The sequence below is a fragment of the Mus musculus genome, chromosome 7 (genome assembly GCF_000001635.26).
Source record: "Mus musculus strain C57BL/6J chromosome 7, GRCm38.p6 C57BL/6J".
Lineage (NCBI taxonomy): Eukaryota > Metazoa > Chordata > Mammalia > Rodentia > Muridae > Mus > Mus musculus.
In genome coordinates this window covers 15,546,507-15,560,790 of record NC_000073.6, presented here as the reverse complement: position 1 = coordinate 15,560,790, position 14,284 = coordinate 15,546,507, and the positions used below count along the sequence as shown (strand labels likewise).

Here is a 14,284-nt window from a genome sequence, read left to right as displayed (position 1 = left end):
AAGGATAAAAGAACCTCTGTTGGGATCACCATGCCAGACCTAAAGCTGTACTACAGAGTAATTGTGATAAAAACTGCATGGTACTGGTATAGTGACAGACAAGTAGACCAATGGAATAGAATTGAAGACCCAGAGATGAACCCACATACCTATGGTCGCTTGGTCTTTGACAAGGAAGCTAAAACCATCGAGTGGAAAAAAGACAGCATTTTCAACAAATGGTGCTGGCACAACTGACGGTTATCATGTAGAAGAATGCGAATTGATCCGTTTGTATCTCCTAGTACTAAGGTCAAATCTAAATGGATTAAGGAACTCCACATAAAACCAGAGACACTGAAACTTATAGGGAAAAGCCTCGAAGATATGGGTACAGGGGAAAAATTCCTGAATAGAACAGCGATGGCTTGTGCTGTAAGATCGAGAATCAATAAATGGTACCTCATAATATTGCAAAGCTTCTGCAAAGCAAAAGTCACTGTCAATAAGACAAAAAGGCCACCAACAGATTGGGAAAGGATCTTTACCTATCCCAATTCGTATAGGGCACTAATATCCAATATATATAAAGAACTCAAGAAAGTGGACTCCAGAAAATCAAATAACCCCATTAAAAATGGGGCTCAGAGCTGAACAAAGAATTCTCACCTGAGGAATACCGAATGGCAGAGAAGCACCTGAAAAAATGTTCAATATACTTAATCATCAGGGAAATGCAAATCAAAACAACCCTTCATAGAATTGGGACCAAAACACCCATGGAAGGATTTACAGAGACAAAGTTTGGAGCTGAGATGAAAGGATGGACCATCTAGAGACTGCCATATCCTGGGATCCATCCCATAATCATTCTCCAAACGCTGACACCATTGCATACACTAGCAAGAATTTGCTGAAAGGACTCAGATAGAGCTGTTTCTTGTGAGACTATGCTGGGGTCTAGCAATCACAGAACTGTATGCTCACAGTCAGCTATTGGTTGGAACACAGGGCTCACAATGGAGGAGCTAGAGGAAGTAACCAAGGAGCTAAATGGATCTGCAACCCCATCAGTGGAACAACAAAATGAACTATCCAGTACCCCCCAGAGTTTGTGTCTCTAGCTGCATATATAGCAGAAGATGGCCTAGTAGGCCATCATTGGGAAGAGAGGCCCCTTGGTCTTGTAAACATTATATGCCTAAGTACAGGGGAACACCTGGGCCAAGAAGTGGGAATGTGTGGGAGGGGAATAGGGAGGGAGGGTTTGGGGGACTTCTGGGGTAGCATTAGAAATGTAAATGAAGAAAATACCTAATAAAATAAGAATTTATTATTTGAATAAACATGACAGTAACTGTCAAAAAAAAAACCATAAATGCCCCACTTATTAGTCATGAGAGAAGAGTAAGGAAGTATTCCCTGACAGCTTTGGTCAATTGTAAAAATACACAAGCTTCTGATAGCACAAGTTCCTTTTCCCAGGTCAGAAATGTTTCTTTCTAGCTGCATGGTTCTCCCCAATGTCTGACCAACCTTATCAGATTTGAAGAATGCCATTACTTTACCCTCTCATATAATTCCAAGGCTTGGAAACGTAGCTTGTGGTTTTTCTTCTTTATAAAATGCGTTCACTTAGACCTGGCGGTTCACTCAGGAAGGTTGGTGGCCCAAGCTTGAGCTTGAATAAAGACCCTCATGCAATTACAGCAGGTTGTGATTCCTGGTGGTCCCTTCAGGGTTTTTACAATCTGAGCAGAAGAATAGCAGTGGGGTAATGATTAGAATATACAAAACATCTTTCAAAATGGGGAGTAAGAACAAGTAGCCATCATAGTGTGTGTGGAGGCAGAGGCAAGTAGATCTCTATGAGTTCCAAGCCATCCTGATCTAATCAAAATGCCTAGAAAAGCCAGGGGTACAAAAACAGACTAAGTTTCAAAACAAAGCAACACATGCCTGATGGTGCATGCCTTTAATCCCATTATTCTGTAGGCAATCTCAGGCTTATCTAAATAGGGGAAAGTCGAGGGGAGCTATGGCTCATACAGGAAAAACCCTGTCCCAAAACAAATAACAAAACAACAGAAAATAAAGAAAAACCAAGAAAACCAGTAATCAGATTTTTAAAATGTATAGAACGAAAATGAAATTATTAAAAGATAAATAAAAATCTCTGAGAAACCCTTTAATAAATGTTAAACCTGCTAGGATTGTTAAAACATAGCATTTATCCCATGTCTTAGGAGATATGGACAGGAGGACCATTGTGAAGTTCATTCCAACCTGACTTACCAAAAGAGGTCCAGTACCTCCAGGACTTATTATAGAGAGGCATTGTATCAAAATATCAAACAAGCAAACTAAACCATGTTTAGCAATCAGAACAAAGCAAATTATAACTAATTGACAAGTTATCTTACCTTGTCAGAATGGTAAAGATCGATAAAACCAATGAAAATTAATGATGGAGAAGTTGTCAGCAAGGAGGAACATTTGTGCACTGCTGGTGGGGTGAAACATAGCCCAGATCCTAAAGAAATAATGGGGATGGTAGGATCTCTCCAGTTTCCTTACAAGGGAACATTGTGCTACAGATTTTTCCCTTGGCACTGCTTTCATTGTGCCCAATAAGTTTGGCTGGTCGAGATGTCTCTGTCTGTACCCTGCCTCCTATGTGCCTTGGGTGTAGCAGAACTCCTGGAGCACTGCAAACTATGCTGCATTAAGAGAGAGTGGGAGACAGGCTGATCTCCCCCTAAGCATAATTTCACAGATGGAAATGAAGAGGAGACTGAGGAAAAGAAGGTTCAGCAACAGGCCCAAAGTAGGCTACAGCTCAAGGGGAGGCCCCAAGGCCTGACACTATTAATGAGTCTATGGAGCACTCACACAAAAGGACCTGTCATGACTGCCTTACAAAAGACCCAACAAGCAACTGAAAGAGTCAGATACAGATATTTGCACCCAACCAATGGACAGAAGCTGCTGACCCCTGTGGTTGAATTAGGGAAAAGCTGGAAGAAGCTGAGAAAGGAGAACCTGTAGGAGGAAAATTTCTAAAAAAGAAATAATGGGGTTATTCCTCAAATATCAGGTGGGTGTTCAGATCTAGAAGGCCAGCCACTCCAGGCTGAGGAAGCCAGAAGGCAAATCGAGGCAGGCTTGGCAGGTCAGTGAGACCCAGTATCAAAGTAAAGAGCAGCAGTGCAGAAGGGCCCTGTAGGTGGCTCGGCTCTTGTGGACAAGCATGTTCCTACAATGCCTGACCTTGTGTTCCAGCCTTGAGACTAACAAGGATGAAAGAGAATAATAATCCCTGCCAAATTTCTTCTGACCTCTATTCACATATATTAGCTATTAGTGCTGAAAATAAACAAAATTATTTTGCACATAAGAAATGAGATATAGTTCTGTGGGGAGGTTACTCACAGTATTTATTTATCAGATTTATTGTTTTTCTATCATATGATTGCATGATGTGCCTGTATTTGAGGGTTCCTGTTGCATGTATTGACCTCTGAAGCACGGAGAGGGCATAGGAACTCATATAACTGGAGTTAGACTTGATAGTGGGTCCCTATGTTGCATGAATCCACAGCCACCCCAAATATATACTAAACAAAGTATCATTTTCTACCAATGGACTCTGAATTATGTGCTCTCAGAGTGATTACTCCACATAATTTATATCTTGCAGAGGATCAGAGTTGACTTCCAAGCTCACACCTGTGAGAACACCACTGTCTATAGTTTCACTACAGGAGAGCCTACACTCTTTTTTTACTCCAACTCCAAAGACACTTGCATACATGCATTCTTGCTTTTGCATGCATAAATGTTAGAGGAAAATATCTGACAGCATGTGTTGGATGTGGAACTGTGGGTCAGGGGTACTAAGGGAGTAAGGACTGGAAAAATGAATAAAATAATGAATTAAAAGAATTTTAAAAGTACTATTTTCTCCTTTTATTTAATGAACATATACTCTAACAATAAAAAATTAAGACCTAAACTGAATTTCAAACAATCGCACTACATAAAACACAGTGGTATGATGCTTCTACAGATAAGACTGGTTATTTCTCCAAATACAGAGAATAAAGGTGTATATAACACACTTCTTCATGGCTGTAAGGTTGGACTCGTCAAGGACCTGAGAGGTGTAAGCTGGAGTGGAGGGGTTTCTCATGGCAAGCCAGTCATCTGATGTGTCAAAAGTCTTCAAGGATCCTTTGCTAGAGCTTGTCTGCAGATGGAGCTGAATTGTGAGCATCCTCTGGGGCTTGGGCAGCATATGCCAGCCCGACTGGAGCTTCAGCTACTGCTAAGTAAGTGTGATATTCAACTGCTGCTGATTGACCAGAGTTCCAAGCTGTAACAGGGGTATGGCCATCAAGCACGTATTCTTGCGTACAACACATGGCCCCATCTCAGGCCTGAAAACAATGCAGGGAAGATTCCTAGCTGCAGTTGAATTTGGGAATGGAATCCTCACCAAATGTGCCTGAACACATGGACTCTCCATTGTCAGAGGCAACAACAGGAAAATGGGTTGACTCAGAAACCGCTTTAGAGCTTCCATTTGACTCTGGCAGTACTTGTTCAATATTCTGGAGGTTCATCCGCCTGTACTTAGCTCGGTTGTTCTTGAACCAGATCTGAAAAACAAGGCAAACATCAAAAGAATACCTCTTTGCCCCCAACTGAAACACAAGGTGAAACTTTTGAATCGGAGTTTCTATAACAATACTTCACAGGTCAGCAGCAGAAAGCATGAGACTCAAGATCCCTAGGAAATTGTAGTAAGATAGACTGTGTATGACTTGACATCCCCCCCGACAAAAAACTGGGGAGATTGAGCTAGTATGCCCTGTGTTTAATAGGATATCTGATATCTAGGTCACTGAGACCCTACATGGGAATAATGTTCTTTGATACTGGTACCTGTTTAATGGAGAATGTGAGGCCCAGCAATGGATGCATCAATATCCACCACCTATAATTGTCCATTCTCCCCTAAGCCTTTCAGAAGCACACAATACAAGTGCCTAATGAGAAAGGGGACATTGTTGCTGTCGGACTGAGGAAAAAGAGAGAAGCTAACCTTAATCTCCCTCTTTGTAACACCAACTGATAGTGCCAGCTCCACAATTTTCTTCTTGTTTGGGTACTGGCACTCATCAAAATGTTTTTGCAGCAGGCCCTGCTGTTCTTTGGTGTACACAGTTCGTTCTTTTCGAAACTTTCTTGAAGCCATTGGGCCAGTTTGTTTGTTAACATATTTATCTGACAGTAGCATACAACCTATGGGAACATGAAAACAAGAATTCATTGAGGGTCTTTTACGTATTTATTGACTTGGATGCCCTGAGAGTCTTCTCAGAGTTGGTAAAACTGGGCTCATTATAGCACCTTGTTGCATTTGGATACCTGATTGTCTTGATGGTCCTTGAGACTCTTGCTTAAGTAGGTTCCTTTCAGGGACTGAAAGACTTGATTTCGTTGTACTTCCTGGGGTCACTAGGGGACTCTGACGCATTTGAAAAGCTAGGTTCCTTGCCGGTTCTTGAGGTATTTGGGAACTTATTTCTATGGGTATATTCGAATCCACTTGGAGTTTTGGATGCAAGGAGGGACCTTCCGCCATTTGTGTGTTCTGAATTTATTGGAGTATGTTCCTGTACTGGATAACCTGATAAAAGGAAACACAAGAGAAAAGCTCCAGAGAACCCCCATTTACCCATCCCACCTACTCAGCATGTGTTGTGGACCTTTTGGAGCAGGAATCAATCAGGACCTTCATTCTTTCTGAACAACTGCCTCTGTTTCCCAATCTTACAAGTATTTTCAGTATTGCAATAAATATGCATTAAACAGCAGTGTTAGTAAGAGACTGTTAGTCCAGATGGGCTGACAATTGGTTGTTCTCCCCCTATGTTTAAATGTCCTAGCTCCTGTCTTTCAGGCAGGCAAATTCTGCTAAGGCAGACCAACACCTAGTCTGCCCCTTCTATGAAAAAACACATCCTGAAGGCATCCCAAGAGTTCCTTTGCATGCAGGGAACTCCCACCAACTTCTCTGCTCTACTAAAGACACCACAGGCTAAAGACATCTCAGAAGTTCAACTGCACACCAAACAACTGATAACCAGCTCATTGGCAACCCCCCCCCCCCTGAAAAAACACAGCCTGAAGTACTCCCAGGCAATGTGCTCAAAACACAGTCACTGACACCAATGACTAATCACATCCTAGGATTTCTTCTACAAACAAGGAAACTGGACAACTGACACCAAAGTCTGAAGAATTCCCAGCAGATCTTCAGTAACTGTACCAACTGTCTGAAAGCCTCCCTAAAGTTCTGCTGCACATAGGGAAAAAGAACTCACACTCCTTAGGCCTCCATGGACAAAGAACATCTACAGTTAGGACAACACCTTGACTAATCCTCTGAAGACTGAATAGTCTGAAGGCATCCCAATATATCTCCTGCAGCCAGGGCAACATATCAGAAGCTTCTCTGTCCCTTTGAAAATCCCACAGTTCAAAGGCATCCAAAAGGCCACTGTAGCCAGGGCAACAAGTCACCAGTGTGCATGTCCCTGTGAAGACTCAACAGTCAGAAGGCACCACAGGACATGTGCTGCAGTCAAGGCCACTGGCCTACCAGGTGACCTGAAGCAGGCTAGGGACAAAAGAGGCATTCTACATCCAGACAGAGGCAACCAGGCCAGCAAACACTAGGAATAACCATATGTCAAGAGCCAATTGCGAGATCATATGAAACAGAATCCAGTCTACATTGGCATCATCAGAAAGAACCCAGTTCTCCCATAAGAGCAGACCCTGGATATGCCAACATATCTGAAAATCAGGACTCTGTCCTAAAATCCTATCTCATGAAGATAATAGATTCCATTGAGGAGGATATAAATTACTTACTGAAAGAAATACAGGAAAGCACAGGTAAACAGTTAGAAGCAATTAAAAAGGAAACAATAAATTGCATGAGATATACAGGAAAACACAAGCCAACAGGTGAAATAATTGATTAAAGCAGTCCAAGACCTTAAAATAGAAGTACAGACAATAATGAAAACACAAATTGAGGCAACCTTGGAAATGAAAAACCTAGGAAAGAGGTCAAGAATTACAGATGTAACCATAAACAACAGAATACAAGAGCTACAAGAGAGAAATTCAGGTGTAAAAGATACCATAGAAGAGATTGACACACTGTCAATGAAAATTCAAAACATGAATATCTCCTAACCCAAATCATCCAGGAAATCCAGGAGACAATGAAAAGACCAAACCTAGGAATAATAGGTAGAGAAGAGACTGGAAAATCCCAACTCGAATGACCAGCAAATATCCTCAACAAAGTTATAGAAGAAAACTTGCCTAAGGTAAAGAAAGAGATGCCCATAAGCATACAGGAAACGAGGAAAAAACCAAACAGATGGGATCACAAATGAAATTCCTCTAGTCACAAGAAAAGATCCAAGTAACATATAAAAGCAGACCTATCAGAATTACACCAGAATTCGCAACAGAACCACTAAAACCAGAAGAGCCTGGACAGAGGTCATGTACAGTCTAAGAAAACAGAAATGCCAGCCCAGGCTACCATAGCCAGCAAAACTCTCAATCAGCATACAAGAAGAAACCAAAATAATCCAAGTCAAAACCAAATTCAGACAATATCTGTCTACCAATCCAGCCCTACAGAGGATTCTAGAAGGAAAACTCCAGCACAAGGAGGGTACATACACCAAAGCGAAAAACAAAGATAATAATCATCTTTTTAAAAGGCCAAAAGGAGAGAACCACATGCACATAATGCCAGCTACAAAAACAAAGAACAGGAACTACCCATCATCTGTCTTTAATATCTCTCAATATTAATGAACTAAACTCACCTATAAAAAAACATAAAGCTAACAGACTGGACATGCAACAGGATCCAACATTTCCTTGCATTCAAGAAACCTACATCAATAATAAATACAGTCACTACCTCAAACGAAAAGGCTGGAAAAAGTACTTCCAATCAAATGGTCCCATGAAGCAAGTTGGCATTGCCATTCTAATAGCCAATAAATAGACTTTCAACCAAAATTATCAAGAAAGATGAGAAGGAACACTTCTATTCATCAAAGGAAAAATCCACGAAGTGATAGTCTCAATATGAACATCTATGTCCCATAGGAAATCGCAATCTCATTGATAGAAAGAAACTTTACCAAAGCTCAAAACACACATTGAACCCCACATAATAATAATGGGACACTTCAACACCCCGCTCTCACCAATGGATAAGTCATTGAAACAGAAACTAAATAGACACAGTGAAACTAACAGAGGTTATGAACCAAATGGATTTGACAGACTTCTATAGCACATTTCATCCTAAAACAAAAGAATACACATTCTTCTCAGCACCTGACGGTACCTTCTCCAAATCTGACCACATACTTGGTCACAAAACACGTTTCTACCAATACAAAAAGATTGAAATAATCCTATGCATCCTATCAGATCATCATGCAAATGACTGTTATTCAGTAACAACCAAAACAGCAGAAATCCCACACATACATGAAAATTGAACAAGTTTCTACACAGTGATAATAAAGTCAGGGGAGAAAGAAAAAAAGAAAGGAAGAGAGAGGAAGAGAGAGAGGGGGGAAGGAAGGAAGGAAGGAAGGAAGGAAGGAAGGAAGGAAGGAAGGAAGGAAAGAAGGAAAGAGAAGGCAGGCAGACAGGAAGGAAGACATTAAAGACTTCATAGAATTCAATGAAAATGATGGATCCAGGGGTGATGGCCCACGCCATTGATCACAGCAAAATTGGGAGGCAGAAGTAGGCAGATTACTGAGTTCAAGGCCAGCCTGGTCTACAAAGTTTGTTCCAGGACAGCCAGAGCTATACAGAGAAACCATGTCTCAAAGAAAAAAAAAAAAAAGAAAGAAAAAGAAAAAAAATGATGACACACCAAACCCAAATAATGGAATACAATGGAAACAATACTAAGAGGAAAATTCACAACCCTAAGTGCCCTGGTAAAGAAACTGGAGAGATTCTACACCAGCAACCTAACAGCACAGCTGAGAGCTCTAGGAAATAGTCACAAACAGCGTGGAAATCAAATACATAGAAACAAAGAGAAAGATTCAAAGAATCTTTTTTTAAAAAGCTGGTTGTTTGAGAGAATAGACAAGATAGGTAACCCCCTAGCAATTCTAACAAAGGGCACAGAGATAGTATTCAAATTAAGAAATTCAGAAATGAAAAGGTAGACATAACAACAGAAACTGAGGAAATTCAAAAAGTCATCAGGTCTTACTAAAAATGCCCATGCTCAACAAAATTGGAAAATTTAGATGTAATGGATAGTTTTCTAAACAGATACCACATTTCAAAGTTAAATCAGGAGTAAGTAATATACTAAACAGACCCACATACCCTAAAGAGAAAGAAGAAGTCATTAAAATCTCCCAACCAATAAAAGCCAAGGGTCAGATGGCTTTAGCCCAGAAGTCTACCAGACATTCAAAGAAGAACTAATAACAATATTCCTCAAACTCTTCCATAAAATGAAATAGAATGAACACTACAGAATTCATTCTAGGAAGCTAATTACTCTAATACATACAACACACAAAGACACACATAAAAAAAGGAACGTCAGACCAATTTTGCTTCTGAATATATGTGCAAAATTACTCAATAAAATTTTAGTAAGCTCACTCCAAGAACACATCAAAACCATCATTCACCAGGATCAAGTAGGTTTCAGCCTTGGGATGTAAGGTTGGTATTATATGTGAAAATCCATTAATGTATACTATTATTTAAATAAACTCAAAGAAAAAAATCTCATGATAAGCTCTTTAGATACCCAAAAAGAATTTGACAAAATACAACACACTTTCATGTTAAAATTATTGGACAGATCAGGAATTCAAGGCTCATTCCAAAACATAATAGAAGCAATTTACTGCAAACAACAACCAATATCATATTAAATGGAGAGATACTTGAAAGCAATTCCACTAAAATCAGGAACAAGACAAGGATGCACACACTCTGAATTTGTATTCAATATAGTTCTCAAGGTTCTAGCTACAACAATAAGACAACCAAAATCGATCAAGAGGATACAAAATTGGCAAAGAGGAATTTAAGGTATCACTCTTTGCAGAAGGTGTGGCAGTATACATGAATGACCCCAAAAATAATACCAGAAAACCTCTACAGCTGATAAACTTAATTAAAGTGACTGGATAAGAAATTAACTGAAATAAATCATTAGCCTACCTTTATGTCGATGATAAACAGGTTGAGAAAGAAATTAGGGAATCAACACCCTTCACAAGAGCCACAAATAATATAAAATATCTTGGAGTAAGTAACCAAACAAGTGAAAGATCTGTATGACAATAGCTTCAAGTCTCTCAAGAAAGAAATTGAAGAAGATCTCAGAAAATGGAGAAATCTCCCATGCTTATGGATTGGAAGAATTAACTTTTTAAAAATGGCTATCCTACCAAAGGCATTCTGTAGATTCAATTCAATCCCCATCAAAATCCCAACACAATTCTTGAAACACATGGACAGGGAAATTCTCAAGTTCATTTGGAAAAGAAAAAAAAACCTAAGAATAGTGAAAATAGTTCTTAAAAATAAAAGAACTTCTGGGGAAATCATCATCCCTGACCTCAAGCTATACTACAGAGCAATAGTGATAAAAACTGCATGGTATTGGTACAGAGCCATATTTGTTGATAAATGGAATAGAATTGAAGACCCAGAAATGGAACCACACACTTATGGACACTTAATCTTTAACAAAGAACCCAAAAATGTACAAGGAGAAAAATGAAAGCAACTTCAATAAATGATCCTGTAGTAACTGGCAGTCTGTATGTGGAAAAAGGAAAATAGATACATATTTGTCACCATGCACAAACCTCAAGTCCAAGTAGATCAAGCACCTCCACATAAAATCAAACAGACTGTATCTAATAGAAAAGAAATTGAGAAAGTCTTTAACTCATTGACACAGGAGAATATTTCCTACACAGAACTCCAATGGCTCAGGCTCTAAGATCAAGAATTGATAAATGGGACCACTTGAAACTGGAAAGCTTGTGTAAGTCAAAGGACATAGTCAATAGGACAAAACAGCAACCTACAAATTAGGCGGAAAAAGTTCACTAATACCACATCCAATAGATGGCTAATATCCAAAATATAAAAGAACTCAAGAAGCTGACCACCAGAAAAACTGAACAACCCAATCAAAATTGAGGTATAGAACCAATCCGAGAATTCACAACAGAGGAATCTCGAATGACTGAGAAACACTTAAAGATGTTTTCAAATTCTTAGTGATCAGGGAATCACAAATCAAAATGTCCCTGAGATTCCACCTTACACAATCAGAGTGGGTAAGTTCAAAAACTCAGGTGACAGCACATGTTGGAGAGGATTTGGAGAGGAACACTTTTCAATTGCTGCTGGGATTGCAAACTGGTAAAACCATTCTGTAAATCAATCTTGAGTTTTCTCAGAAAATTGGAAATAGATCTACTTGAAGATCCAGCTATACCAATCTTGTACATATACCCAAAAGTTGCCACATCACGGCACAGGGACACATGCTCCACTATGTTCATGAAAGCCTTATTTGTGATAGTCAGATGTTAGAAACAACCCAGATGCCCCACAATAGAAGAAAGGATACAGAAAATGTGGTCCATTTACACAATAAAATACTACTCAGCTATTAAGAACAAGGACATCCTGAGTTTTGCAGGCAAAAACAAAAAAGAACAAACTAAAAATTATCACCCAGAATGCCATAAGTCAGATCCAAAAGGGTATGCACGGTATGTAATCACTAATATGTGGATATTAGCCAAAAAAAGTAGAGAATACCCAGAATACAATCCACAAAACTCAAAAAGTTTAACAAGCCAAAGGGCCAAAGTGAGGATGACTCAATTCCACTTGGGAGGGAGAAGAAACAATCACAGGAGGGGGGAAGGGTCGGAGAGCGGACAGAGAGGGGAAGAGGGGACCATGATCAGGTATTGGGTTGGGAGAACAGGACTGAAACTATGAGAACCAGCAAAAGAATGGAAAGAGGCAACCTTGGGAGATACGAGCTAGGGGGACACTCCAGAATAGCAGAGGCTTGGGAGGTTAGAAACTCTTAGGACTCAAATGGAGGGACTTTAGATGAATTACCTACAGTGGGGGAACTTGTAGAGCCAACCTCCAGCAGAAAGATAGGGCATCAAGTGACGGAAGGTGACAATCTGAGAATTCTCAACAGAGGAATCTTTGCTTTTCCACAGCTGACACAGAATTGTTCTTGTCTGAGAAAACTGCAGAAACAAAAATGGCGAAGAGCCTGAGGAAAAGGGGATCCAGTTACAGGGCCTGAATTGGGATCCAGGTCAAGGGGAGGTACCAAGGACTGACACTATTACGAAGAACATGGTGTGTTAAAAAAGGAGGCCTATCATGACTGCCTCCCAAAAGACCTAGCAAGCAGATGAAAGAGTCAGATGAAGATATTTATACCCAACAAATTGACAAAAGCTGCTGACCACTGAGGTTGAATTAGGGAAAATCTAGAAGAAGCTGAGGAGGAAGAGGGCAACCCTATAGGAAGCAGTCTCAACTAACCTGAATCCCAGAAATCTCTCAAAAAATCGGGCCACCAAGAAGGTAGCATACACCAGATGATATGAGGCCAACAATACATAGTCAGCAGGATACTTCGGGTCTGGACACAGTCAGCAAAGACACGCCTAACCCTCAAGAGACAGGAGGATCCAGGGAGTGGGAAGGTCTTGTAGGGTTGGGGTGGGGATAGGGGACATCCTTTTGGAGAAGGAAAGAAGAGGTATGGGATACAGAACAGTCAGTGGGTAGAACAGAAGGGGGATAAAATATAGCCTAACATCTAGGTAAAAATGAATAAATAAAATTTATTTTTTTAGAAAAGGAATATTATCATAAATGGAAAAAAAAGAGAGAGAGAGAGTCCTAGATTCTCATTCCTTCTACTGGACAATCTGTCTCAAAACAACTAATAAAGGGCCATGAAACTGGCATATCCAATAGATCCCATTCCACACTCATCCATCTAAGTGCTTTGATGATTTAATTACTCTGGATATCAGAAGACTCTTACACCTCACCCAGATACCCCCTGTTATTGAATTTCAATAAAGTCAAATAACCTTAAATGAATCTCCCTATATAGGACCCTCCCAAGGCTCTACCTTTCATCTTCTCACAGCCAGGAGACATTCACACCTCGTGGACACACCCAGTCTTCTGCCTATGCACAGGGCAAGTTTTAGACTTCACCAATCAAAAACCCATACAAACTACAAAAAGTTACCAAGGCTCCACCATGATATCCCCTTCACACAGCAACCTTAAATATTTCACGCAGTCCACCAACTCACCAGGAATCCAGAGGGTTGCTGTAACTTGCTAAATCCTCTGGCTGTTTTAATTCTACTCAGAAGACCTGCCCTTATATATCTCTGCAAACTTGGAATTCAATGCTCCTCCTTCACGCTGGCTCCACCCACTTGCAATATTCAAATCCTTAATTCTCACCCACCATTTGATGCTCTGAAAGTTCCTGACAGAATGTAAAAGGTCACAGAAGCTCTGAAATTGTCAAGATAGATGTCACTGTTGGCAGACCTAGCTTCACTGTTTTAGAAAAATAGAGGTACAAAATGCTCTGGCCACACCTTGAACCTGTGTGTCTGCCAATGTTTTGACCGTTCCTTGAACCCATGTGTGTGCCCACTGATGAAGCCCATTGCCAGGTGTTTATGATATTGGTTGCTGAGAAAGAGTCAGAAAATCTCTGCAGCAACCACAGCCCTCCCACTCCTGAGTTGCTACACCTGCACCAGACTCTTTCCTTGAACCCTTCCTATACCCATTTCTTGAGAATAGACATTGTTCAGATTTGGAAATCTCCTACTCCCCACTTCTCCTTTCTCCCCAGAGGGCCTATAAAAACTGGGACCTCTTTCCCCTTGAGGTCGACCTCTCTACCCCAACTTGGGATATGAGTTGTCCCTTCCACCAGGAAACTGCTTCCATCTGTGTACCAGTTTGGCACACCTGGCCATGGCTGGTCCCGTAGATCACTTCGAATCCCAATTTTCTCCCCAAGGATGTCTGCACATCTGTGAATGGGTGAGGAATCGTCCATTTCTGGCAGGAAGGTAGCAGAGTTGAGAATAGCAGGAGG

At 40.5% G+C, this 14,284-nt stretch overlaps 1 protein-coding gene across 1 annotated transcript; it reads right to left on the bottom strand.

Annotated features, from left to right (window-relative positions):
• Nucleotides 1–3,944: 3,944 nt before the first annotated feature.
• On the bottom strand, nt 3,945–13,534 carry Obox1 (oocyte specific homeobox 1). Its single transcript, NM_027802.2, has 4 exons — nt 13,476–13,534; nt 5,413–5,674; nt 5,087–5,286; nt 3,945–4,640 (listed from the first exon to the last, which is right to left on the bottom strand). Exons 2-4 carry the CDS (start codon nt 5,627–5,629, stop codon nt 4,443–4,445), a joined length of 615 nt encoding a protein of 204 aa, NP_082078.1. The 5' UTR covers nt 5,630–5,674; nt 13,476–13,534; the 3' UTR covers nt 3,945–4,442.
• Nucleotides 13,535–14,284: the final 750 nt, after the last annotated feature.